Source organism: Mastigoproctus giganteus, chromosome 9, assembly GCF_048544385.1.
Source record: "Mastigoproctus giganteus isolate SK-2022 chromosome 9, ASM4854438v1, whole genome shotgun sequence".
Classification (NCBI taxonomy): Eukaryota; Metazoa; Arthropoda; class Arachnida; order Uropygi; family Thelyphonidae; genus Mastigoproctus; species Mastigoproctus giganteus.
Window position 1 is genome coordinate 190437505 of NC_143583.1, and position 25600 is coordinate 190463104.

At 38.9% G+C, this 25600-nt stretch overlaps 1 protein-coding gene across 1 annotated transcript in view; it reads right to left on the bottom strand.

Annotated features, from left to right (window-relative positions):
- Positions 1–25600, bottom strand: part of LOC150080973 (protein APCDD1-like) — a 140462-nt gene that overhangs the window by 18454 nt on the left and 96408 nt on the right. The window contains exon 3 of the mRNA XM_090380869.1: positions 23535–24108. Within this exon, the coding sequence (XP_090236995.1) occupies positions 23535–24108 (574 nt within the window). The remainder of the gene's footprint in view (positions 1–23534; positions 24109–25600) is intronic.

Consider the following 25600-nt stretch of genomic DNA (forward strand, 5'->3'; position numbering starts at 1 on the left):
CATGGACACTACAAGATTTCTAAATGTCTTGTGGTATCTGGTACCAACACGTAACCAGCAGATCCTAGAACTCCTGTAAGGTCTGTGGTTGAGATGCTGCAGATCGGAGTTGCTATTCCAACATAAACCACAGATGCTCATGGGATTGATGTCTGGAGAATTTGGAGGCCAGGGCAATACCTGGAGGTCTTCCTCATAATCTGCAAACCAGACTCGAACAATCTGAGTAGTGTGGCATGGCGCATTATCCTGCTGAAAGATGGCACTGCCAGAGGGGAAGACCGCCGCTATGGTCCGGCAGTGGGGGTTCCAACTACAGTACTCATATTTTGGCCACTGCATCACAGTCCTATTTGTGTGGTGTGTTTTGCTGCATTAAAATTATTTGAATCTATCCTTGCCTTTTTTTTTTTTTTTTTTTGTTACCTTTTCATTTGTGGAAATAATAGCAGCAGCAGCCGCCAAATGACATTGATGAAGTTACTGATAACTGATCTTTAATAACAAACGGCCAAAATCGCAAAGTTAAACGATATCCATTCCCGTTTCATTTATCATGTTTTTTAATTTCCTGATAATGAAATTTGTTACTGTGAATTTGTTTATTTTTTTCCCCCTCTATTTCATGAAATTCTCATGAATGTTATTTGCAAGATGAGACAAGACACATAACTGCCATAACACAGCTAACTGTACGACGGCGGGTCGCCACAGTTGTGATAGTCGCGTTCCGCTTATCGAAAAGTGACCATCACAACCCGTTGTGATTGTCTGTTTTTGATTCAAACAAATGGTTTCCATTCGTTTCAAAATGTACACTATGATGTTTTCAGACTAAACCAAGGAGCAGAAACAACTTTCCCAATGAGAAAAAAGCATTCTGATCATGCAAAATTTAAGCCTAAAAATCGTAAGATCTAAACAGTAGAACGTATTCAAATTTAAACATTCCAAAAAGTTCAGCCCAAATAAATCCAGACGACAAATAGCCTAAACTTAAAAAAAAGCGACACAAACCCATGGTTCGTTTTAATTGAAACTATACATTTTAAATAAATAAATTTTCTGTTTATACTCCGGGACGACTACATGGTCAGAGGATTATAAAAGATACAGCACCGTATTTAGCAGCCATGGGCTTGGTCGCTCGAGCCCCTCGCGCTAACCAATAGGCTACAGAGGCCCTTCCCCCCCCCTTAAATATTTTCATATCCTACACATCCTAAGTCATACCGCAACTGCATTTAATAAAAGAAAAAATTGTACTGAGGGCGAGATACACGTCTTACTAACTTTAGCCAGACTTCTCCCCCCTCCCCAACTCTAATCGCAACTAGCGGGAAACGGAGTATTAAATAAATCATTATATATATATAGTGTATATGGTAACAGGCTACATTTCGCCAGATCTTTCCGCCTGCAGTAACTATTTCTTTTAATGGCAGTGACAATTAGTACACATCCTTAAAATATTCATAGAGGAGATGATTTAATAGTGGGTAGAACTTTTGAAGCCTTCATTTTTGTTGCAAACTGCCTTCGAAGTTATGATCACTCAGTGGTAATCCTAAGTAGGGATAAAGGAACACAACGCCCCCCCCCCATTATTTTTGTTATTTATTATTATTTTTTTTTTTTTTTTTTTAACTGCTTCATGATGATTAAAACTTAATGGTTCCCTGGAATACTGCCTTCTCCTTCCCCTTTATAAAATCCTGTGACCGCCATTATGGTCCATAAGCGCGTCATCATTTTATGCGTAAAGCATCTATTTATCTTCGCAAGGTCCGTCCTTCCATATAATAACTTGACTCACAGTGAATGGATTTACATGAAATTCTATAGCTCTTTTAGAATGATATGTTTTGTCGAAATTTCATTAATTATTTTTTTTTTTCCCGCTCCCATACGCTTCAACACAGGCTATCCATGTACCACACACTAAGCCCAATACGTTATTAGGTAGGTAGTCAACCTTTTGCCGTGATAACCGCTTGCATATAGCGTGGCACAGACTCCACGAGACGGTGTCCTCAATTATTCTGGACCAGCTGGACAAAAGAAAATCTCAGAGTTTGGTAAGGGGAAATGGACTGGCGAATGCTGCGTTTCACAGGATTGATTTCGGAGGGATTTTACAGCCAGGGGCACACATGGAATGCTTGAATATGTTCCTCGAACCATTCCTGCACAGTGCGGACACTGATATGGATCTCTTGTCCAGTGACATCTGGTTTTGCCCTACAAGATGACACGGTCATCATGTCGGGCAAAACTTGGTCCAAAACATCCTCTCACTGCCAAGGTAGGATCTGGCAGTGAGGGTTTGTTAAATGGGGCAAAACCCAGTGATGTCCATGAAAACATCTCCCAAACAATGATGCCACTAGCCTGTTTTTACACACCCATCCGTCAGCATTATGGAGCTGGAACCTTGATTCGTCAGACCAGGAACAGTGCTCACGTGCCCACTGCAGGCAGAGGTGCCAATGACGGTCAGTCAACATGAGCACATGATCAGGCAGCCTACTCCGCATAAAAAAAAATAAAATTTTCTGTTTATACTCCGGGACGACTATGGTCGGAAGAGTTCACAAGATAGACGGAATAGAAGAAAAAGCACTGTATTTAGCAGACACGGGCTTGAACCCCTGTCACTCAAAGTACGTGTATCTGTGCGGCTATGGCGACCACCTATCGCAAGAGCGTCCTCTGGATGATGCATTCTGTTGGGCAGAACTTGCCAACACCCATTCACCTCTTCTGTCAACCAGTGGTGGTCTCTCCATCCCGGCAAGTTGGGTGGTTGTGTCCCCTCCCTCTTCGTACCATTCTCGCCACACTTTCACTACGGCGGCCCTCGAAGAGCCAACAATGCCTGCGATTACCGAGTTGCTGGCCCCATCTACTGCGCAGCAAATCATTTTCCGTTCAAACTCCGTCAGGTCTTTCCCTTTCCCCAGGCTTCGTACCGACAGGCGCTACCGTTACAGTGAAGTAAAAATAATTACTCTTATATTATTAATTAATTGGTAACAAGATTATTAGTTACTTACCACAGAAATTAAAGAAATAAAAAGCTAAAGCACTGCGTACATTAATTAACTTTTTGTTTGGATTGTGTAATGGTAGAAATAAATGTAATAACGCCATCCCCATTACCTAAGTTGAAATGCATTTCATTGATGCTAATTGTATAGATACAGTATTTCAATACTGTATCTATACAGTATTTCAATTAGACGCACGTCAGGTAGCAAATAAATAAATTAATAAACACACCCACATGAAAAACAGGATTAAGAATATTTATTGAGAAACCTCAATACATACTCTTGATAGAACTATGCTACCAATATTATGGCTAGTAGTCTTGAGGCCTACACAATAATCAAAAAAGAACTTATAACGGTAAATATGGCATCTAGAATTAATGACAGAAACAAAGCTTATTAGCAGACTGGATAAACGCGATTCGAATTCGGCTTGGCGCTGACTTAATGAAATTAAACTACTAATCTAATATACGCATTAATTATCTACGAAGGGGAGGGAGATAAAAAAAAAATTGTATTTACCCAGAAGTAGTTGTGATGGAAGGTTAAAACAAACACCACGTACAGTATTACACTTTTTCAACAGTTACCAGACAAAATGACATTTTTTCCACCTTTCAATGCACTTCTGCAGGTCAGTTTTGTAGAAGGCCTCTAATTGTCCTTCAAACCCCGACTAGGCAGCAAAAATCATCTCATCAGCAGAAAAAAAAACTGTTTTCCAGTAAGAAATGACTTCACGGCTGGAAAGACGAAAAAAAATCAGAGGGTGTAAGGTCGGGATCATGATGCGGCAATATTTCAATTTTTCCTGGCACATTGACATTTCATGCGCAATGAAATGTCAATGTGCCAGGGATCAGAAGTCTGGAAACCAATCTAGCAGACACTTTACTCATGCAACTGTTAATGGATGATGTTCGCCACAGACCCTATACTAATTTGGCATCAAAGAACTAGCTCTGCAGCTACTTCTTTGACGCCAATACGGTGATCTTCCGGGGTTAATGACTCAATTTTTTTCACCTCTCCATCACTGACGCGAGAAACTTTTACGGGCTTTTTTTTTCCCCCCCACTCCGTGGCAGAGTTCGTCGATCTTAGATAGCAAAGTAACCCCAATCCCCGGAAACGCAGGTTTTCCGCCTGGAAAAACAGGCAAATCGACCAGCAAACACATGCAATTCACGAACATAATGCACTTGGGTAGCTGAACTAGTATTCCGGGTGACCCTGGTGTGATTTTTTTTTTTTTCTGTTATAGCAGTTGCAGTGCGTCCTGAGATTTCTTCCTCGTATACTGTGGTTCTTCCAGATTTGAATTGTTTATACCAATATGCACCAACACTGTAAACCGGGCAGTCTTCTTCTTAAACAAGGACCATTTCTTCGCGGATTGGTTTAGGTGTTTTCCCTTATAGAAAGAGAAACCGAATCACTGATCTGTATTCAACTTTATCCATTGTAACACTACACTTCATTCAGCACTGCAGAGAAAAAAAAATGAATTGTCAGATTGAAACCAAAAATTTGTGTGGTTGCTATAGATTAAAGTATCAAAGAAAATAAACACAATCTTTCTTTCGTAGTACTTACTTCTGGCTGAATACAAATCTTTTTGAATCCCCTTGTAACACTGAATCTGCAGACATATGCGGCTCGAGGTTTGTTGTGAAAAAATTTTAACCAAGAAAGATTAAAACAACACACTAGAAATTGTTTTGTGGAGACGATCTTACCTTGTGAGAGCGGAGCTTCCTATTTCAGCGGATCACCTACAAGGAAGCAGCACTCCACTTTCACAGCGTGAAGAAGTGTCTTTTACAACATTGCTTTTCTCGAAACTACTGATGTGTTGTTCCAATCAATCTTTAGTAGTCAGAATTTCTCCCTAAGCAACCAGAAGTCGCATATATCTCCAGATCATGCTGTAATTGCTTAAGAATTCCTTTGTGAAAAAATTTTAACCAAGAAAGAGATTAGAACAACACACTAGAAATTGTTTTGTGGAGACAGTCTTACCTTGTGAGAGCGGAGCTTCCTATTCAACGGATCACCTACAAGGAAGCACTCCGCTTTCACAGCGTGAAGTGTCTTTTACAACATTGCTTTTCTCGAAACTACTGATAGATCATGCTGTAATTGCTTAAGAATTCCGTTCCTATCGAGATGATCTTGCATTACTTCTATAACTATTGAGTCTATTATCTTCCTTTCCACAGAAATCAAACTTACAGGTCTATTCGCCCTTTGAACCACCCCTGTGAATAGGAGGCATTTCTACAATACGTACAGGAAACAATTAGACATATTTAGCTGTAACGGGTTGCTTCCACACATAATTCTGGAGTTTTCAATAATAAAAGTTAGTTCCATTATTAAAAGCAGTGTAGACCTCCCCTAAGCTAGGATATTATTTCTTTTGTCTGCACTGTTGTTTTCCTTGTACATTCTTCTTATCACTTATTATCCTGTGATCAAAAACAAAATGACTGCTTTCCTCTTCTAAAGAAGAACAAAGACAAAATGGTAAATGGCGTATTTAACCTCAGCGTCAAACTTCGCGCGACAGTTCTTTTGTGTTAAAGGACAAAGCATTCCATTACTTCCACTGATATCTTGCAAGCAGGTACCAACCCACACTATTACAGTTAATTCTAACAAAGGCAGGGGAAGGCATTCCAGCATATGGATGGGTTCTCAACATGAAAAAGGTGGTCCCGATTGCCAGCGTGGGCTTGACAGTATTCGAATTTCGTTTAAAACTCCTATACTGTTCGCAGAAATTTAACCTCACTTGCCACTACTGTATTTATATAGTCTGCACACGGCTTGTCTATAATCTTTCGCTGTGGGAGTAGACAATACCTTACAGTACAGCCAGTTCCTGCGTTTCACTAGTGTCCCTTTTTGAAGGGTTCAAATGTATATCTATAAATTATCTATTGTGTGTTAATGTATGCTATTTTAACATACACTAATAAAAAATTAAAACTAAGAAGAATAGAATTTCAGCGGTACGTACATTGTGGTCCGCCAAAGTGGACTCTGCTCATAATAAATTTTCTGGTTATACCCTGAAATTACCACATAACATCAGAGAAGTTGACAAAATAGAGGGAATGCAAGAACATTGTCGTATTTACTATTACGCGTGGGCTTGAATCACGGTCATTCAAAGTGCGTGTACTTCTGTAACCTCTCACTAGGTTACGGCAGCAAGCTTGATTCTGAGGTAAGTTGTTAAACCTGTTTTTTTTTTTTTTTTTTTTGTAGCATTGCAGGAAGGCAAGATATACGCGATTATGTGTCGCGCACGCTGCGTACAGACAAATTTTTGTTTTTAAATCTAGGTACTTTGAAACGTAAAAGGGACAATTTTAAAGGCGGAATATAAATGCTTATCGATTAAAATGTTTGATTATAGAGAGCGTAGCCGAGTGGTCAGGAGCGCGAATGAAATACCCCAGGGGCTCACATCTGGTGAGTATGGGCTTGGCAAACCCAGGGTTCTGAGCTGGATATCATCATTCTTCTTTCTTGGTGATTCCCTTCTACTTCTCTCTGGGTAACACGGGATTTTTTTTTTTTTTTTTTTTTTTTTGGCTGGTGCAGCATAAGCCTCGGGCTTCCTTGCACCTTATAGCTAATAATAATACCACACGCTCTCTAAGTGTACCGGGGTTGAAAGCCCGTGACTACTAAATACGATTAATGCTTGTATTGATTGATTTAACTCCACTGACCTGGTGGTCGTGCCGGAGTATAAACAGCTTTATACATATCATATAAACAGCTATATATATATATATATATTCATAATTATTGATAAATAATTATAAATATATAATCTGTCGGGTCAACGATGATTAATATATGCTTACATTTATATTTTACTTATATTTCTTACCTTTGATTCTAATATTTCTAAATTTTTTTTAACTTTTACATCCGGCCTATACTGGTTTATATTTGGTTAGATTTAAATTACTTAGCATATATTGGTCATCACAGAAACAGAGAACTTCTTGTCGTTTTTTGCCTTCATTCTGGGTGGTTGGCCCCAGTTGAAGTCATCTAGATTGTCGGTAAAAAGCGATAATATATATATATATATATATATATATATATATATATATATATATTTTTTTTTTTTTTTTTTTTTGCGTTTTCTTAGATCCCTGATGGTATTATTATTGGATTGATTTACTTATTCCAATGGTTCTTTATATTATCCTTAATATATATATATATATATATATATATTTCACTTTGTGATTGTCTGTCATAGTTGGAATGAAAAGGGAACCGTAGCCGAAACACGGGGGGGGGACGCATCCACAAAATAGGCAGCCGTGGCCCAGTGGTACGTAAGAGTTTCAGCCGAAGAGTATTTTTTTAAATTTTATTTCCCTCTTTTAAATTTATCTCGTTTGGGGAGGTCTGAGTCCCATCGACGATTTTTCCTGTATACCTTGTCCTCAATCCAGACATCAGGGTCAAGATCGAAGCTAGCTTGACGAAATTGTTTATGAATGACGAATCAGATCTGTTCATTCTGGAAAGTGTAGACTGAAGAGACAGAAAGTTACCCTGACTAGATGAGGTAATTATCAGAGATACAAAACAATGAACAGCTTTGTACTGCCAGCGAAAAGTAACAAGCGCTATTTCAATTTGTTGATGGAATTGATGTCGCGATTACATATTATGTTGATGTCCAAGCTTGGCATTAAACTATCTGATAAGAAAATATTCGGCCGACATAATATGAAGAGGCTGAAGAGCAGATAAGCGAGGTAGAATATAAATGGCAAAGTAATTCTGTATAGTGTTCGAATTACAATGAAAAGAGAGTCCCACTTCATAAACCAAATGGCTGGTAAAATGGTCAAGAAAAGTTTGGAATCTAGATGTGCTCCTAAAAAAAATTTAGATTGGATTCTAACTTGCAAGAGAGAGCAGATTTTCGAAGGAGCAAACGGTAGATAGGGGTTGATATGCAATCTAGGAAGTCAATCAGTTGCTGAGCGCTACTCGATGAACTGGAAAGGATGACATTGCCTTTAAAGCCAGGAAAATGTCATCCACATAACAGCTGAAGTTGGCGGTGATAAAAAGGAGAGCACGGCCGAGAAAAACAAGCCAAGAGGTCTCCTTGCCTCAGCTAATGTTCCAAATACGGGTTGTGGATTTTTTTTAGAGATGATATGAGTGCAATCGTAAAGTTACTGTTGAACTACTTTCAGCAAGGAGACCAACAATAACTCAGGGAGATCCACAATGCCAGCAAAAGGCATTCTCCTTTTGTACCAGGTTACATAACCATAGAAATAAGTTAAAGAAGACACGTTTCAAGGCGCCTCTGTAGCCAGGTGGGCAGGAGCAGCAGTGAGTAGCACACGCTTCTTGATTAGACCGGGGTTCGAGCCCGTGACCACCAAATACGGAGGATGCGGAAAGGTCAGGGAATGACCACCGCATATCCCGGAGCAATATGGCCTTAGTTGCTAATGCTCCTAAAAACCAAATAACAACGACACGTTTCAACTGAACGTACTGAGATGCCATTGCGGATTGACGCTGGTGTAGAGCAAAAATTTGCCTAGAAAGTGATTTCAATAGAATTTTGTCTAAAAGAAGAGCAAATAGAGAAGCCTGAAGTAATGTATTTTCCTAGAAAGCTATTGAATTTGCAACAATCTAAGCAATGACTTTGCATAGTATGATTATACTGTATTATAATTCTGCAAATGCGGTCAATTGAGAGTTGTTCTAATTTTATCACCCCTTCCGATTGCTTAACTTTATTGCAGACAGTACTCGTTAGTCGAAGAGAAAATCATCTCTAACTTTTCGATGTTGAACAATAAGTTGTAGAATGTTTTGTATTATTATTTGAATTAGTATTGTATTACTGTATAAATTCAAATAATGTTTTGACATTATTTGAATTTATACAGTTTTGTTTTTATAAATGTTATTTAAAAGTGTTGCTTTTCAAAAAGGTGCCCGTTTGGTAAAATTTCTTAATTGCTCACCTGGCCTTCAAACGTGGCCCAAATAATCTGTCATGAAATTAATGATATATATTAAAAAAAAAAATAAATAAATAAAAACTAAACACATGCCTATGTTCGGTGAAGCTCAACAGCACTTTAGCTTGCTGAGGCGTGCCAAAAAATGAACAACACGCTATCGTTGTTTCTACAGATTTGCTAAAGTGGATAACACTTGCCGAAAAAACAGTGGGTTCAATGTCAAGGCTCACACGTTGAGTCACAAGTTGGTATTTTATAACCTGTATTCTTTCCTGGCGCCCAAGATAGGCTGAATGGCTACTAGAAAATTGATGTTTACGGCTCCTGCAGACGACATTAATGACGAACATCGACATCATGCACCCCTCCCTGTCGTTTGGCAGTCTTAACTTATTACCCATTTCCCGTCTTTAATCGCAGTAGTTTCTTTCTGCACATATGGAAAGTGGAGAGGGTGGTCAGTAAAGGAGTAAATGATTGTCTTCTAAAGTAGTAAAGGCTGGGCCTTCCCCCCTCCAACTTTCACCATTTCTATTTGTCTAGATCGTAATGCTTCTGCATGACTATTATCCTATTGTGAAGCGAAATAAAATACAGCCATGAGCTCTAGTTCAACAGCTTTCATCAAGCAGTATAAAGTGAAAATATCGGGTTTATTCATACTAACAATAAATAAATTTTCTGTTTATACTCCGGGACGACCAGAGTATAAACAGAAACAGTCAGAGGAGTTCACAAGATAGACAGAATGCAAGAAACAGCACCGTATTTATGCGCACTACCTATACACAAAAGTATATTTATGAATGTGCTTTTTCCGTACCTAAAAACTCTTCCCCATCATTTTACTGACTCTAAAAACTCTTTCCAATCATTTTACTGACTCTCTCATACACCGTACCATGTATCTTGGGGCTCCAGTTACACGGTTGGTTTGGGGGAAATGGGTCCTCCATAAGCATTAAATTTTAGAAGGTCGCAGGGGATCCATTCTATACCGAGGCCATGTACGTCACACTCGCTGGCACTCCTTTTGCACGGCCCAGATAAAGTCAAAAGCTCGCCTCGACTTTATGCACAACATATGGGCAGAAAAACCAAAATTAGTTTAATAATAGAGAAATAATCGCACTCATTTATAAAAATAAGAAAAAATTTTCACCATTGTTACCCGCGGTACGAGTCAGAAAGTTTGTCTTCCCCATTCAAAGGTTATACTAATGAATCGGATTATGACACTTGAACTGGGGCTAAATATGTATGATCAATCTGATGCTCGCAAGCACCGCTGTACCCTTGCACGATGTTACAAACTTTTAAATTTTATTCCTTCCGCCCGTACTTATCAGCGCGGGTAGGTTCGAACTGCAGGAAATAAAATAAAGGAATTGCACCGATGATCTACATCGGTGCAATTCCCTTATTTCTACATCGCTACAATAGCTCCGAATTAGTTACCTGCATCAATATTAAATACTTTAGCAGCACATGAAAGGGGAAGAACACATTAGTTTTAAAAACTAGATTGAAAATACATTAGAACCATTGGAAAATTACTGTAAAAATACCGTGCGCAAGAATTTTATCAAAATTAATTTAATTTAATAATGTTAGTGAAAACTCTGATACGTTAGATACACGCCATGTTCCGAAAACATTGTGAATTCACACTATTTCAGAGTTCTTGTGAATAACCCTCTGACAAAAAATTAATGAACACTACTAATTTCGGTTTTATAGTAATGGAGGCATGTGATGATGATGCAAAAAAGGAAGCGTATGAACTTATGTAGCATCAGCCAAAAAAAGTTTCACACCATTCCCTCTAAAAGTTTGTCCAGTTCCTCCTTGAATTTATTTAAGCTACTAAGTTCCACAACGACAGATGGAAGTTTGTTCCAGCAATTAACCACCCGCTGGATAAAGGCAAATTTCCGCACATCTATTCTACAACTGTCTTTCTTCAATTTGAATTTATGTCCCCATCAGGTTCGTAATCTGAAGCCTCACTCAGATCACCTCGCAGTTGCTGTCTCCAGAGGCGCCTCCATAGCCAGGTGTAAAGGAGCAGCACTGCGTAGCACACGCTTCTTGATTAGACCGGGGTTCGAGCCCGTCACCACCAAATACGGAAAGGTCAGGGAATGACCACCGCATATCCCAGAGCAATATGGCCTTTGTTGTTAATGCTCCTAAAAAAAAAAAAAAAAAAACCTGTCTCCAAACGTTGCAATTTGCAGAACTTAAGCCTTTCTTGGTAAGAGCACCCCTTTGTTCCCTTCACCAGACTTGTTGAATTTTCTGTACTCGTTCTAGCAACTCTACATCCTTCCTAAAATGAGGTCAAGGCCTATAAGCAGTACTTAAGGTGTGGCCTGACTATTGCCTTATAACTAGAGGATATTCACCTCCTTTTCCCTACTAGCAAAATTCCTGTATATCATTGATAATACCCCATGAACCTGCTCTGGCAGCCTGTCTGTATTGCTCAGAAAACTTCATATCTGATTGCACAATTACTCCCAGGTCTTTAAAGGATATTAAGTAAAGAAACCATACTTCCATTGATGAAAACAAGCACTTCTATATTTTTATTATTAGTAATATTCATTTCTGCTGGTCATGAAACTTTAAGCATGTTTCTTGGCAATGCACAAAGGACAAAATGCCAGAAATTTCCGAAATAAAGTAACAGGTGACACGTTGTAAACTCGCAAACAATACTAGTTTACTTAAAAATCATTTTAAAAAGGTGATTTAGAATATTAATACTTTGGGCAAATACTTTTGGACAAGCTACAAACATACATTGCAAGGTACTAAAGATGCTATCACCAGGAAATTTATTCCTACCGTGACCTTCACTAGCCCAAAGCCTCCTCACATCCAGATACGGCCAGAACTCCTGGTATCGGTTCCCTTTCTTAGTATGGGCCCTTTAGACATAAGTTAACAAACCCTTGGTGTTGAGAATGACCCACTATGCACTTGTGGTGAAGATGAGACCTGGGAGCACATCATCTACCTCGACTCTGAATATGACTAATACCGGACCAGACTCAACACCAGAATCCAAGATAAACCACGAAATTAGACTACCCACTGATTAAACTTGCTGGCACTCCGATCAGAATGTGAGAGCATTTCTTCCCAACAGCTCCTACTGGCAATACTCTGGAGTGCGGAATGGACATTTCGTCCGCTATCTACTCATTTGCTAACCAAGCCGGGGTGGGATACGAGTAACTCCTTCTGGGGTAATTTCAGCTACTGACCGCTTCCGGGAGTAATAAACTGCACTCCCATTCTGGGTAGGATTGATACCTGCCATGTGGGCCTCATATGCACTCCCATGGAAGCATCTTTTCCCAGGAACCAGTCCCCTTCCCCACTCCTTGTTTCCATCTCTAGTAGGTCCCCTTCTCCGTGGTGTACTCTTTTCTTTTTTTTTTTTTTTTTTTTTTTTTTTAACCACCTTACACTATTTCCCTGCTTATTCCTTTCAAACGTTTTTTTTTTTAACTTTGTCTCCGTCAGGAAGCTCGGGTGTCCCTGGCAAAACCAACCAGAGTATGATGGGCAGCCTGGCTCGCCTTCCAGTGGTGGTGAAGTAGCTACAGAGAGACAACAGAACACAACACTACTTACACAAACTAGACATTACACTTTTTCTGTGTTTTACAGAGAATCTGTACTCGTTCACAAAATACTATGGTGCAGATTGGGAAACCACCGGTGACAACGTCCACAAAACACTATGCCACGATATAATATAAAACCATGTTGCTGGGAGAAAATATTCCTGTTTACTCACAATCCCAGTGGAAGCTCTTTATTTTATCTTGCTAGGTATTTTTATGGTCGTGAGCTTGCATTAATGAAGTGGTAGGGAAAGTCTTGGTCTGAGATGTAGTTTTGCCATAAATGACGATTCGATCCTTGTTTGTGGTGCGGCCTCTTTTCCATCAGCTTTCTGACCATCTTGGTGATGCCAGAAGTGCTGCCAAATAAGATCGTACGATACAAAGCTTCATGCATATTACTTTGTAGGGTAACGACATGCTTTACTAATATTGGTATCCAATGGGACAACTGAAGTCTGTCATTGCTCCACAGTTGTACACCAATTATCAATAATCGATGTCTTTTTGTTGCTTATGGAATTGTACTTTGCAAGCATCTCAGTCGATAAGTTCACAACATCATTGTCTGTTACTGTCTTTCATTTTTAAATAAAGCTTGCTGCGTTCATGAAACTTGAGAAAGGTGGTGTTTGAAGATGTTCTCGCATGTTTTGTTCTGTAAACCAAACAGCTTTCAAATTCCTTTACCCACAATTTGATCTCCCTTGTTATCGTATGTTGCTATCCCCCCAAAATATAAAAAAAAATACAAGTACAGTGTTTGTTCTTTTTATTGAAAGAGGAGACATTTTAACATTAGGGGTACCCTGAACCGCAGCTCGTACACCTTCAAGTATCTGGAAATCGCATGTATATTGTTTGGTTGGTTTGCTGGACGAAAACTCACATTTCCTGATGATAAAACAATGCAATCCTCGCCCGAAACTAATTAACTTGGCCGCGATGTGAAAACATCCATAAAACGTTTTTGGGCTTTTGATGGGATTATAACCACAGTGCTGCTCGCGACGAGGATAATTTGCTAAAAAGTGTTGGAAATAAAATTTTGGAACTGGGGGATATTGTTTCAATTAGCATCACTCATTATTTTATTTTTATATATATTTTTTTAATCCCTGAAAAATGAAGGGTATGATATACCTTCCCCCACCTCCATTTCCATCTCTGCTGCATTCCAGATCTGCTTAACAATGTAAAACTGTTAATTTATAAATAGGCTGGTCACGAACCTTTCCCTTCACCCCAAAAAAGATATTGCTGAAGCTGAAATTCCGCAGATAAGTATCCATTTTTTAAACAATTTTGCTAGCGCAAATATGAACGCACTCCTCCGTAACTGATCTTGTTAAAAAAAAAAAAAAAAAAAAAAAAAAAAAAATGATCTGTAAAAAAATCGAATGACGATTCAGTCATATATATATCGTTTTGCGAGACACCAATGTCGATCGCTGGTTTTGATAAAGGGCAGAATTTCTTAACGAAAGAAATAAGATCTGGCATATTTCCTATTTTAACGTAAAGCATAACACAGCCGAATGAATCTATCTAAAAATAGTTTTTGTAAGTAACCATGTCCCTTAACACAGTTGCTACTGGTTACTTTCAGTGGGGGGAGGGAAGTTTCGATTTCTCCCATATTAAAACTAAAATAATTTCTTATGTAATACATCCCGAGTTTAGTTTCCGCCTCTAAATCCTTTATTATAATGATGATTGCTTTTTATAGCAATTAACATTCTACTGTAGGACATGAGATTTCAAAGAATACAGAATTCATAAGAGCGCGTCCTGCTAAATTAAGCAAAATGTGTTCGTTTCGCCGCATTAATGAGACTTTCATTTACTTTTGCAAAAAAGTATATTTAAAAAAAAGCACATGCTGCCGCCATCCCCTGTCATTAGCGAACGATTATAGGTTGCGTCTTCGGAAACTCGCTGTCATAATTGATTTCGCCCAGTAACCCGCAGATTTTGTCAAGTGTGTCTTCTGCACCGCTCTAACGCCTCAGGTGTGACCCTACCACAAGTCTTTGTTCTGCTGCCACGACTAAGCGCTGATTGAATATTATCCGCAATTGTGCCCCTAATGGTTGGAGCGGTCATTAGTCCAACCATCGGACCAGAAATCTGAGGTCGGCAGACGATTATTACAGGGTAGAACGTTGGAACGACATCCCTTGACCGTCAAACTTGGCAGGAGAAGCTCAAGCGCATGTGTGTGCGCGGGGCGATTACAAGGATAAGATTGCCGTCCTTTTGTGACCCCTTGTAATGCCTTGGAAGCTGCTACAGGTGTTGTTCATCCAGATAAGGCGCTAAAACAAATTTCCCAGTAATGCGCGCCTTGTACTGAATGAAAGTTTCAATGCTGTGAGCCTGAAGTCAGTAAAACTTGATAATTTGTGTAGTGCATTTTGATGACAACTAATGCTTATCCCGAATCAGGAGGGGGAAATAAAAATTGGTACCATAAGTCCAAAGTATCCTTATTCATGAAATTACGTTTGAACATCTCTTGAAAGACATATCAAAGTCTTTCCAGACAAAACTGAGTTGGTCCCACCAGGAATGTTAGGTTTTCCTGCGTATTAGCATAATTGCCTAAAACGCCTATTCTCTTCACCATGTCCACCACCCTCAAGTAATGTCTCCTAACGGATAGGTTTTCATGAAATTTTATATTTGGGATTTTAGAAAGAGTTGTCGAACATTCCCGAATGTCTTTAAAATCGGATCTGTAAAATTCGGCAATTATTATTAATTTATTATTTTTCATACCTATCATATAGATATGAAAAATAATAAATTTAATAACGCTACGTAGATTTAATAACTTGGCCAGTTTATCTATTTCGCAAAGAGAAATTGCCCATAGAACAAACAGTTTACAAACACAAAAAATAATCACTGAAACTAATAATCTCTTCGTCTGAAAATCACACTGGGTTAGCTGTGTACTGTGTTTTCACAAGGATTCTCATTAACCTTTTTTCAGAAATTTCGTACCTTCACAGAATAATTACAGAACATCTGGACTGTTCAATAAGGAATCGCCGACCTCTGGCGAGTCCTCCTTGAACGAAAGAAAATGTTTTCACTTAGTGACTTAGTATTGTAAAAGAGAAGTCATATTTTACGAATTACATTATTAACTACAACTTTTTTGTACATAGCAAGTAGTTGGCTATGTACAGAAATTATGCAATTGCACTAACTTGTATACTAGTCAACTCCCTACATAGCCGAGGCTCTAGCCCTAAACTATGCTGTAATCTACTACTTTTTTTTTTTTTTTTTAACAAAAAATATCAACAAACAGGAGTTCTTAACTTCAAAGTGAACATACGAAAAAATATTTCGTTTTAAATGGAAATTGATTGTAAAAATTTCCATTTTTAAAAGTTTTCTCCTTGTGTTATTTTGAACAGTAGTTACACTTTATCTCTGTAGGACTCCTTACTGTGCTTTCCTATAGATATTGACTCTTGCTTATTAATTTGAATTAGGTTTTGCAGTTGAATCTCGTCTAATTTGATTTATTAATAATTTTTTGGACAAACGGCTGCAGTAACAGCTCAAGTACAACCTACTGCAATTACCGCAATTTCCGTACGTGAAATGGATTTAAAAAAAAAAAAAAAAATTACATCTATTCAATATGCCGCCATTTCGGTCTATTGGGCACAGAGTGACACAAGAAGCAAGTTATCTTTTGTCTAATTTACAGGTTTGCAATTACTCACTTCAATCTTTATTCCCCATTGTGAATTGGGATACGTTTCCAGTCCACAGAGACCTGTTATAAATCTAAAGATACTCCTAATTATGACTGAAGATTTGCTGATCTCTTTTGCTGCCTCCTTTAATATATTGGATAGATTCCACCCACCCAAGGTGTCTTTTTTTACGTTTGATTTCAATTTCTCCTCCATTTTCCTCTCAGTTATCACAAAATAATTTGGCTCCCTGTAACTGGATTTTTTTTTTTTTTTTTTTTTTTAACTGGATATCCTCGTGTGTAAATGTAGACGCAAAATATTGTTGTTCGCTAGCAACCTGAGTAGGATCATGAACATTTATACTGCCCATGTCTGGTGAACCTTTCATTCTAGTATTTAGTAGTAGTAGTGGCGTGTGATGCAAGAAAGCAAGTGTATGAGCTTATGCAGCATCAGCCAAAAAAAAAAAAAAAAAAAAAAAAAACACACCATTCCCTCCAAATGCCTGTCCAGTTCCTCCTTAAATTTATTCAACCTATCAACTTCCACAACGACAGATGGAAGTTTGTTCCAGCAATTAACCACCCGCTGGCTAAAGGCAAATTTCCGCACATCTATTTTCTTAATTTGAATTTATGCCCCCTTAGATTCGTAATCTGAACAAGTGGAAGGATCCCATCAGAATTCAGCGTGCTCAACCCATTCAAGGCCTTATATACCTCAATCAGATCACCGCGCAGGTGCCTAGTCTCCAGCCACTGCAATTTGCAGAACTTAAGCCTCTCTTGGTAAGAGGATCCCTTCATTCCCCTCACCAATCTTGTTGCCCTTCTCTGTACACGCTCAAGTAAATCTACATCCTGCCTAAAGTAGTCCAGGCGTGGCCTGATCATTACCTTATATAGAGGGACAATCACCTTTTCCCTGCTAGCAAAATTCCTATATATCATTGACAAAACCCCATGAGCCCTGGCAGCCTGTTTGCATTGCTCAGAAAACTTCATATCTGACTGCACAATTACTCACAGGTCTTTTTCATTTTCTACCACCTTAAGTGTAGTAGCACACAGTTGGTACGTTTCTCTATTTCATTCCATTTAGAATGAAACAGGGGATTATCTACAGATGCTTATTCAGAAGAGCAGCACCCATGGCATATCTATTTTAAAAAAATAAAAAAAGCCATGCACAGAAAGTGAACATTTATATTATAGAGTGGAGGGAATTTGTAAGAGAGAATCATCAATTACCTGACTGCACTCATTTTTGGTAAGGTTTGTCAGTTTAACCGAGGTTGCGAAACCACAACCCGAGATAAGAGAATAATGCTTAATGATAACGGATTTGTGAACGGTACAGAATTAACAGCTGGTGGGGGGGGGGGGGGGAATTGCGCGAAAGAAAAAAGATATTAATGTTTTTAATACCTAAGAAGCAATATTTTAGATAATATGCTTACTTAAAAAAGGTTAAAAGTCAGGCTTGTCTAGAAACCTGAGTGTTGTTGAACACAAGCACGAGAGCAGCAAACTTTTTTTTTTTTGGCAGGATTTGTCTAACTGGAAGGCAAAATGTAGTGCGCAAAACTATGGACAAGATTTGCAGACAGTGTAAAATGTCATTAATGTACACACAGTGAAGGGAAGAAAGGGGGAGGAGGGGAAGCCAGCACAGAAAGCGAGCTGTCAGATTTAAAAAAACAAAAAAAAAAAGAAAAAAATAGCTATCCAATTAAAAAAAAAAAAAAAAAAAAATCAGAAGACGGACTGTAAGATGGAAACCTGTTTTGAAGACGATCAAAAGCCTAAGAAATGTCTGGAGCAGCAAAGGTTCCCAAACTTTTATACCTTGCGAGCCCTTAAAATATATATCAAATTTCGCGCCCTCCAGCTTCGAGAACACGCCAATGAACATATTTGATAAAACTTAGTTATGAGTATGCTTAACTTTATAAATTATTAAGTGTTGTTTATACTCCGGCATGTTCTAGACTCTAGAGTATAGATATACTATTCTAAATATACTTTCATTTATATGAATATATTTCTGTGGACGGGAGGGGGGGGGGGGAAAGGGAGACTATGAATGATAAAAAATCATGAATACAATCGTATTTAGTAATCACGGGGCTTGAACCACGATTCACTCACATAGTGTGTGCTACTGCACTCTCGTGCTTGTCCACTTGGATCTCAAAGATTAAAAATTCATAAAAACAACACGGTATCCCCCCTCCCCAAAAAAACTTAAACTTTGGGAACCTCTAATTTTGCTTAACTGCTTGAGTTTCTTCAAGCAGTTAGGCATTTATCCAAAGAAAAGTAATATATTACCCATGATAGACTGTTACTTCATCAATCGGAGTGTAAATAGTGTGGGTCTTGGAAAATTGATGAAGCAGGTAGTTAGAATAAATTTAGGAAAGGATCGGATAAATTAATAGAGGGCAGGTGTGTCTCTGATGCTCTATAAGTTTGCTTGCATCATTTGCCACAAATAATACTGAAATATCGGTCAGAATCGATACAGACTGAATCCACTGGTGATAATCAGATGAACAGTCTCAAGAGTGTGTAGAGTTAGCAGTTAATGCATTTTTCCACAATTACTTTGGAAAAGATTGAGGTAAATGTAATATGACAATAAATGGAAGGAAAAGTTTTTTTTTTTTTTTTTTTTTTTTAGGAACTAGTTGAATATGAAGAAATTTCCACTCAGAAAAAAAAGAACGCCAAGCACACGTCCCACGAGGACGAACACAAGAGTCAGAGGAACAGTAAAATGCTTAATAGTCACCGAAATATATAATAAAGCACCTTAAATAAAAGTTCAGACCTACACAAACGACGTAAAAATATATACTGTATAAAAATATCGACTGAGTGGACAGAAATCATGGAATACCTACCTAGTAACGAGTAGGTCCACCTTTCGCCCGGATAAGGGCAGTCACACGGTGAGGCATTGAGTCCACTAATTCACGAAAGAGTTCCACAGGTATTTCCATCCATGCTTGCTGCACCGCTGTCCATAATTTCGCCGCATTCCTGGGTGGAGGCTCCAAGGCTCGAACGGGCCTTTCCACAGTATCCCAAAGATGCTCCACAGGATTCATGTCTGGTGAACGAGGAGGCCATTCCAGGTTGTAAAATCTGCGGAATGCTCTTCGAACCATGTTCTAGTCACCACGGGGCGGCGCACCGTCTTGCTAGAAGTCTATTTCCCTGTGGGTACGCGATATCCATGATTGTTTGTTGTTTGGTTTTTAGGAGCATTAGCAACTAAGGCCATATTGCTCCGGGGATATGCGGTGGTCATTCCCTGACCTTTCCGCATCCTCCTAATTTGTGGTCACGGGCGCGATGTCCATGAAGGGATGCAGATGAACCAAGGATGGACACGTAACCTAGACCGTTCACAGATGCGTCTAGACGTACCAGAGGTCCCAACGTGTGCCAGTTGGACACGCCCCAGACCACTACCAACCGTCCACCTGTCTGAACAGTTCCTTGTTGACATGACGGGACGGGTGCATAGCTTCGTGCCGTTTCCTCCAGATACGCACCCTCCCGTCCCCTCGAAATAACTGGAAACGGGACTCAACGGACCAGGATACCCGTCTCTAATCATCTAAGGTGATTCAGTGCCGATGTTCTTTCGCCCAGTTGAGGCGTAGAGTCCTGTGTCGTAGTGTTAGCAATTGGACTCTAGTGGTTCGGCGGCTCCCATAACATATTGCGGCTAATGATCGTCGGATGGTCTTGGTGAAGACATTTCTGGCACCTCCCTCGTTGAAGTCGGCGGTGATTTGTGCGGTTGTCGCTGAAACAGTCTTCAAAGGCCACGTTTATCCACCCCTTTTTCACCGCCCACAGCGCTGTCCATGATGAATGTTATTCCGGAAATGGCGTATTCCCGATACACCCTTGATACTGTCGAACGAAGATAGTGCAATTTCTGCACCACCCCCGCGATAGAGTGACCCATGCGTCTCGCACCCACTGCCATCCTTCTTTCAAAGCCGATTAACTCACGAAATTTATCCATACTGACATCGAATTACCATCTACGTGAATGCAATGTGCCTATATACCTGTCAAGCGGTGGGTTCGTCCAATAGCGAGAGGGGTGGCAGCATCGTGTTGTAGCAGCAGTGTGTAGCACACGCTCCTTGATTAGACCGGGGTTCGAGCCCGTGATCACCAAATACGGAGGATGCGGAAAGGTCAGGGAATGACCACCGCATATCCCCGGAGCAACATGGCCTTAGTTGCTAATGCTCCTAAAAACCAAATAACAACAAGCATCGCATTGCCCAGTAACCCTCATGAATTCTGTTCTTTCAGTGTATAAACTGAAGGATGAATTCACTTAAGGACACTTACGGTTAGTTAACAATGACTTAATGCTTAATCCATTGAATTGTACAATAGTATTATTTTATAACATACACTAACACAATATTGTTAAATTTAATTATAACCTCAGTTTTACTTTGATTCCAGAAAAAAAAAACAAATTCGCGATTTAGGGGTTACTTTTCACTATACAGTTAACTGTACAGAACTCGTCAGTAAAATTTACAAACGGACCAGAAAACAACTTAGATCAAAATCGGTTGCTGGAATTTCAATAATCCTGTGTATATTTAATTAAGTTTCATAAAATGACTATACCACCTATTATATTACATTATAATTCACTCCTCTGGAATTCTTATAAACTTCGTAATGTATCCTTTATAGACTACTTATACTGTAGTCGTAAAATTAGCAGAAGGTATACTCTTAATGTTACGAAAAGCAGATAATATACTGTGCATCAAGCTTATTAATCGAATTGTAGAGGTTATACGGCGTACACCCGTGTGTGTACATATATATATATATATATATATATATATATATATATACACACACACACACACACACAAGGCATTTATTTACTTATATATACAGCATGTATATTAAAAATAATAAAACTATAAGTATTGCCTCAGAATCATATTCTAATAAAATTTATTTTTAATTTTCAGTAAATATTTTAATATTTGTTTTTTCAAGTTTTTCAAAAACCAGAAGGTATATACGCTATTCACCTAAAAAAAAATCCAAAGTGGACACGGCGTACACTCTCCACTACAGCCTTGCTTATATAGAGAACAAATTCAGCATAATTTTATTCGTTCCTTGCTACAAATTAAATCTGGACTTCACTGAAATAGCTTATCAAAACAGGTGCCATTAATTAGCTTAATGATTTTGGAAAATCGCAAAGATTTTAGACCTTCCTGTATTTCTCAAAATGAAATCCTCAGATTGATAAGAGATTTATTTTATGGAAATGAACATCACTAAAATACGCCACGTACGTTTGTCATCACGTACACCTGTCAAATGGATTACGATGTTTTTGGGAGCTTTAATTCCATTTTTGCTTGTTCCGTTAGTTTGACTGTTCAACACCGATATAGATAACGTAAACGTTTGTGTGTGAATGTGGGAACATGAATTCGTGAAATATCTAGACAGTGTTGCACACAACAAGAATATGCACAGCTCCTTGACATAACGTGACCTCGGTTATATCTCCAGCATACACACATGCTGGATTTTAGGCACTAATTGCGCCACTGTGTATTATACAGAAGCGTGTGCGTTCACGGAGCGATTTTTATTGTGTGCGGGCTGAAAAATCCCTAATAGATCAGGGAGAAAACCCTATTCCCTCCGCAAGAGATCGACTAACTACAGCCGTAACTGAAGACGGTTTTAGAGATTCTTCCAGTCTATGACAGGCTCGAAGAAAGACCTCTCTAAACTAGTGACGTGGCGAAACCACTATACTGTACTGTTATGGAGAGTAAATGATCCAGATGCCAACTTTCGGGAGGGCTACTGGCGGCTGGCCTGCTGAAACCGTTTCAAAACTGAATGTTCCAGATGTAAGGCATACTGGATCTTGCATTGATTACTGTCATCACTTCAAAAGACATAAATCTTCAGGCCAAATGTGGTTTTCGCCACTTCAGTCCTCCATTATGTAAAGTAATGGTATTGTACTGTCTAATGAGAATCCTCCAGTGCCTATTTACTCGAGCACATTCTTATGTCCCAGCCGCATTTATGTGACTGCTGTCAAGCAACAAGTGAGTTAAGCACAGAATATATTCTAGTATATATAGGATTATCCCAACCTCAAGTTCAAAACCATTAATTCAACTTAATTAAACAGCAAGACGCACGCCTCAGTATTTTGAAGCTGGCAGGAAGAATGCGCTGCAAGGATTCAAGTAAGTATTCTTTGTTCACTCTAATTTCAATCCTCACATAAACAAATATTCGTCATCGAATAAAGCACTTATCGGTAATCTGCCGAAGTACCACTGTATTGTTAAAGCAACTAGCCAATGAGAACTTTGCCCGATAACGTTTTTTTTTTTTTTTTTTAATATCGGGCTATAGTTAGTTGTTGTTATTTGGTTTTTAGGAGCATTAGCAACTAAGGCCATATTGCTCCGTGATATGCGGTGGTCATTCCCTGACCTTTCCGCATCCTCCGTATTTAGTGATCACGGGCTCGAATCCCGGTCTAATCAAGAAGCGTGTGCTACGCACTGCTGCTCCTTCCCACCTGGCTACGAAGGCGCCGCTATAATTAGAGTGAACAGAGTATTTATTATTACATCTACCCCTTCAGAAAACATAAAAAAAAAGCATATAATAAATAAATTTTCTGTTTATACTCCGGGACGACCAAATGATGTCACAAGATAGACAGAATACAAGAAACAGCACCGTATTCAGCAATCATGGGCTTGAACCCCGGTCACTCAAGGCACGTGTACTTATGCACCTGCGCGCTTGACCACTAGGCTACGGGAGCAGAACTCGTATTTTTATTTCAGTGAAATTATGACTTAAGAGTTCCTTAATTTTTTTATTTTCTGTGATATTTGTGAAACTATTCGCCCCCCCCCCCGCAGTCTTCCACTACGTCACAGCATCATTCCTTGTTACGCCAGTGTCGTGACAACAGAGAAAGAGAGCAGCTTTTCAAAATGTTTTCACTTACCTCAGCACGTAGTAGTGGTGACTGATAGCTGGATGGTCGGTGTTGCGTTCTATGAAGGTAACTGCCTTGTGTGTCCCCCAGAAATAGCTCTGTCCGCATGCCATGTGGTCGGTGACGGTGGTGCAAAGGCTTGCGGTGTTCGAGCCGGACAAGTTGTAACTCATTTAAAGTAAATTCTAAACTGGCCAGACAGTCGATATCTTCAATAACTTCCACCTGATTCTTTCCTCCATTTCGTACCTCTACGTAGCTGTAGACACGGTATTTCTTATAGGGTCGCCACGGAGTCTTTATATAGCCAGGGCAAGAACGGTTGATTTTGTGAGACACAAAGTCCACCATGTCGTTGCTGTATGTAATCAGATTAGCTCGATGAAGAATATAGTCGGATTCGTAACCGCCGGGTACTACCCACGATGGACGTGTAAGCCGGTAGCGACCCCACGAAGCAATAGAGAAAGCAGGTAGTGTACAAGACTCGTCAAAATAGTAGAACTGCTGAGTGAAGAAACTGTTATTCCCGAAAAACTGGTAGCGACGCAAAAGAAACTCAGGACCAGGTCTAACTTCACACCTATGAAAAGAATTGTTAATTAATTTAGTTAAAATCTTTCAAAATTTTTTTACAGAACAATTTAAAAGTTGTTCAGTAGTAAAAACAGATAGTTAAAAAAATGTTTTCATGCTCATTTGCTATTGATTCCTGAAACAGTCATCTATGACACTGCTGTGATGTAAACAGAAATGGCGACATACATTGGTAACGAAGGAGCATAATTCATTTTCTGGATGGAAGAAAGTTGACTGAATTTCGTAAAAGGTTCGTCAATTGATCCACGATTGCCATAACATTTTTGTATCTAGCGGATGTTCTGCTTGCCAAGGTAAGAAAACCGTTTGGCCTCTTACACATCGCGGTTCTTCACCGTGGCTACTCCCGGAACAGTACCCTGTGTGTGTATATATATATATATATATATATATATATATATATACATACACACACACACACACACACACACACACATATATATATATACACACACACACCATAGGCTGGATTTGGCATTCGCAGAATTGAAGAAAAATGCTTAAAAACAATTAGTAGATGAAGTTGGACATGTGTTATTGTCAAGGGTAGCTCCTAGAACGTTAGTTCAAATCCATCTCGTATCACTGTAAATTTGACAAACTCTAATAAAAGTGGACCAGACATGTAGTAGTGTAAGGTTTGTGTGGTAAGTGCGTGTTGTGTTGTTTGTGCTGATCGCTTGGCTACAGGAGCAGCAAACACCTGGAAAGCTGTTTTAAGAACAAACAATTGCCTTGCCACTTACAGGACACGTATTCAACCCTATATACAGGAACAAATTCCCTCGTCAACAGCAAGGATACGTTTCTGAAAAGTACATCAGCTGGGAAGACTAAGGTCCTGTAGGGGTTGGGGGAAATTGTGCCAATAAACTATATGAAAAAAAAAAAAAAAAAAAAAAACCAGTAAATTGAATTTTCCATTTATACAGCATGAAAACTATGCTGGTTGACAATACAGTACAATAAGAAAAAAGTTAAGAAAAGGCGACGGAACCAGTTACACAATTCATTTTAAGCACTTATTGACAGTTCAGAAGATATACTAAACATTAATTTACACCACTGTATAATGTAATATTAAAATAGCAAGAGCTTTTTAATATTAGCTGATATGATTTACTTAAGAAAAGCTCTTATTATTTTTAACATTAGGTTAGTAAGACTCTGTAATTAGCATCCATTGGGCTATAATTAATGTCAGTATTACTGACTAACAAACCGGAGCTGATCATTAACAACTCTCAAATTTGAAATTTCAGATCAGCTGCAAAATTTTACATCATGCTCTGTATCTCTTCGTCGATGTCACTTAAGAAAATCAGAAACAACAGTAAGCACAGTAACGACACTTGTGAGATCCTATGTCTGACTTCTCAATCTGAAGAGTACCCATTAATCACAGCCCCTGCCAGCTGCCACCCGGCGATCCATCGAAGGATCCTATTTGTGATCCAAACTTGTTACGGCTTATA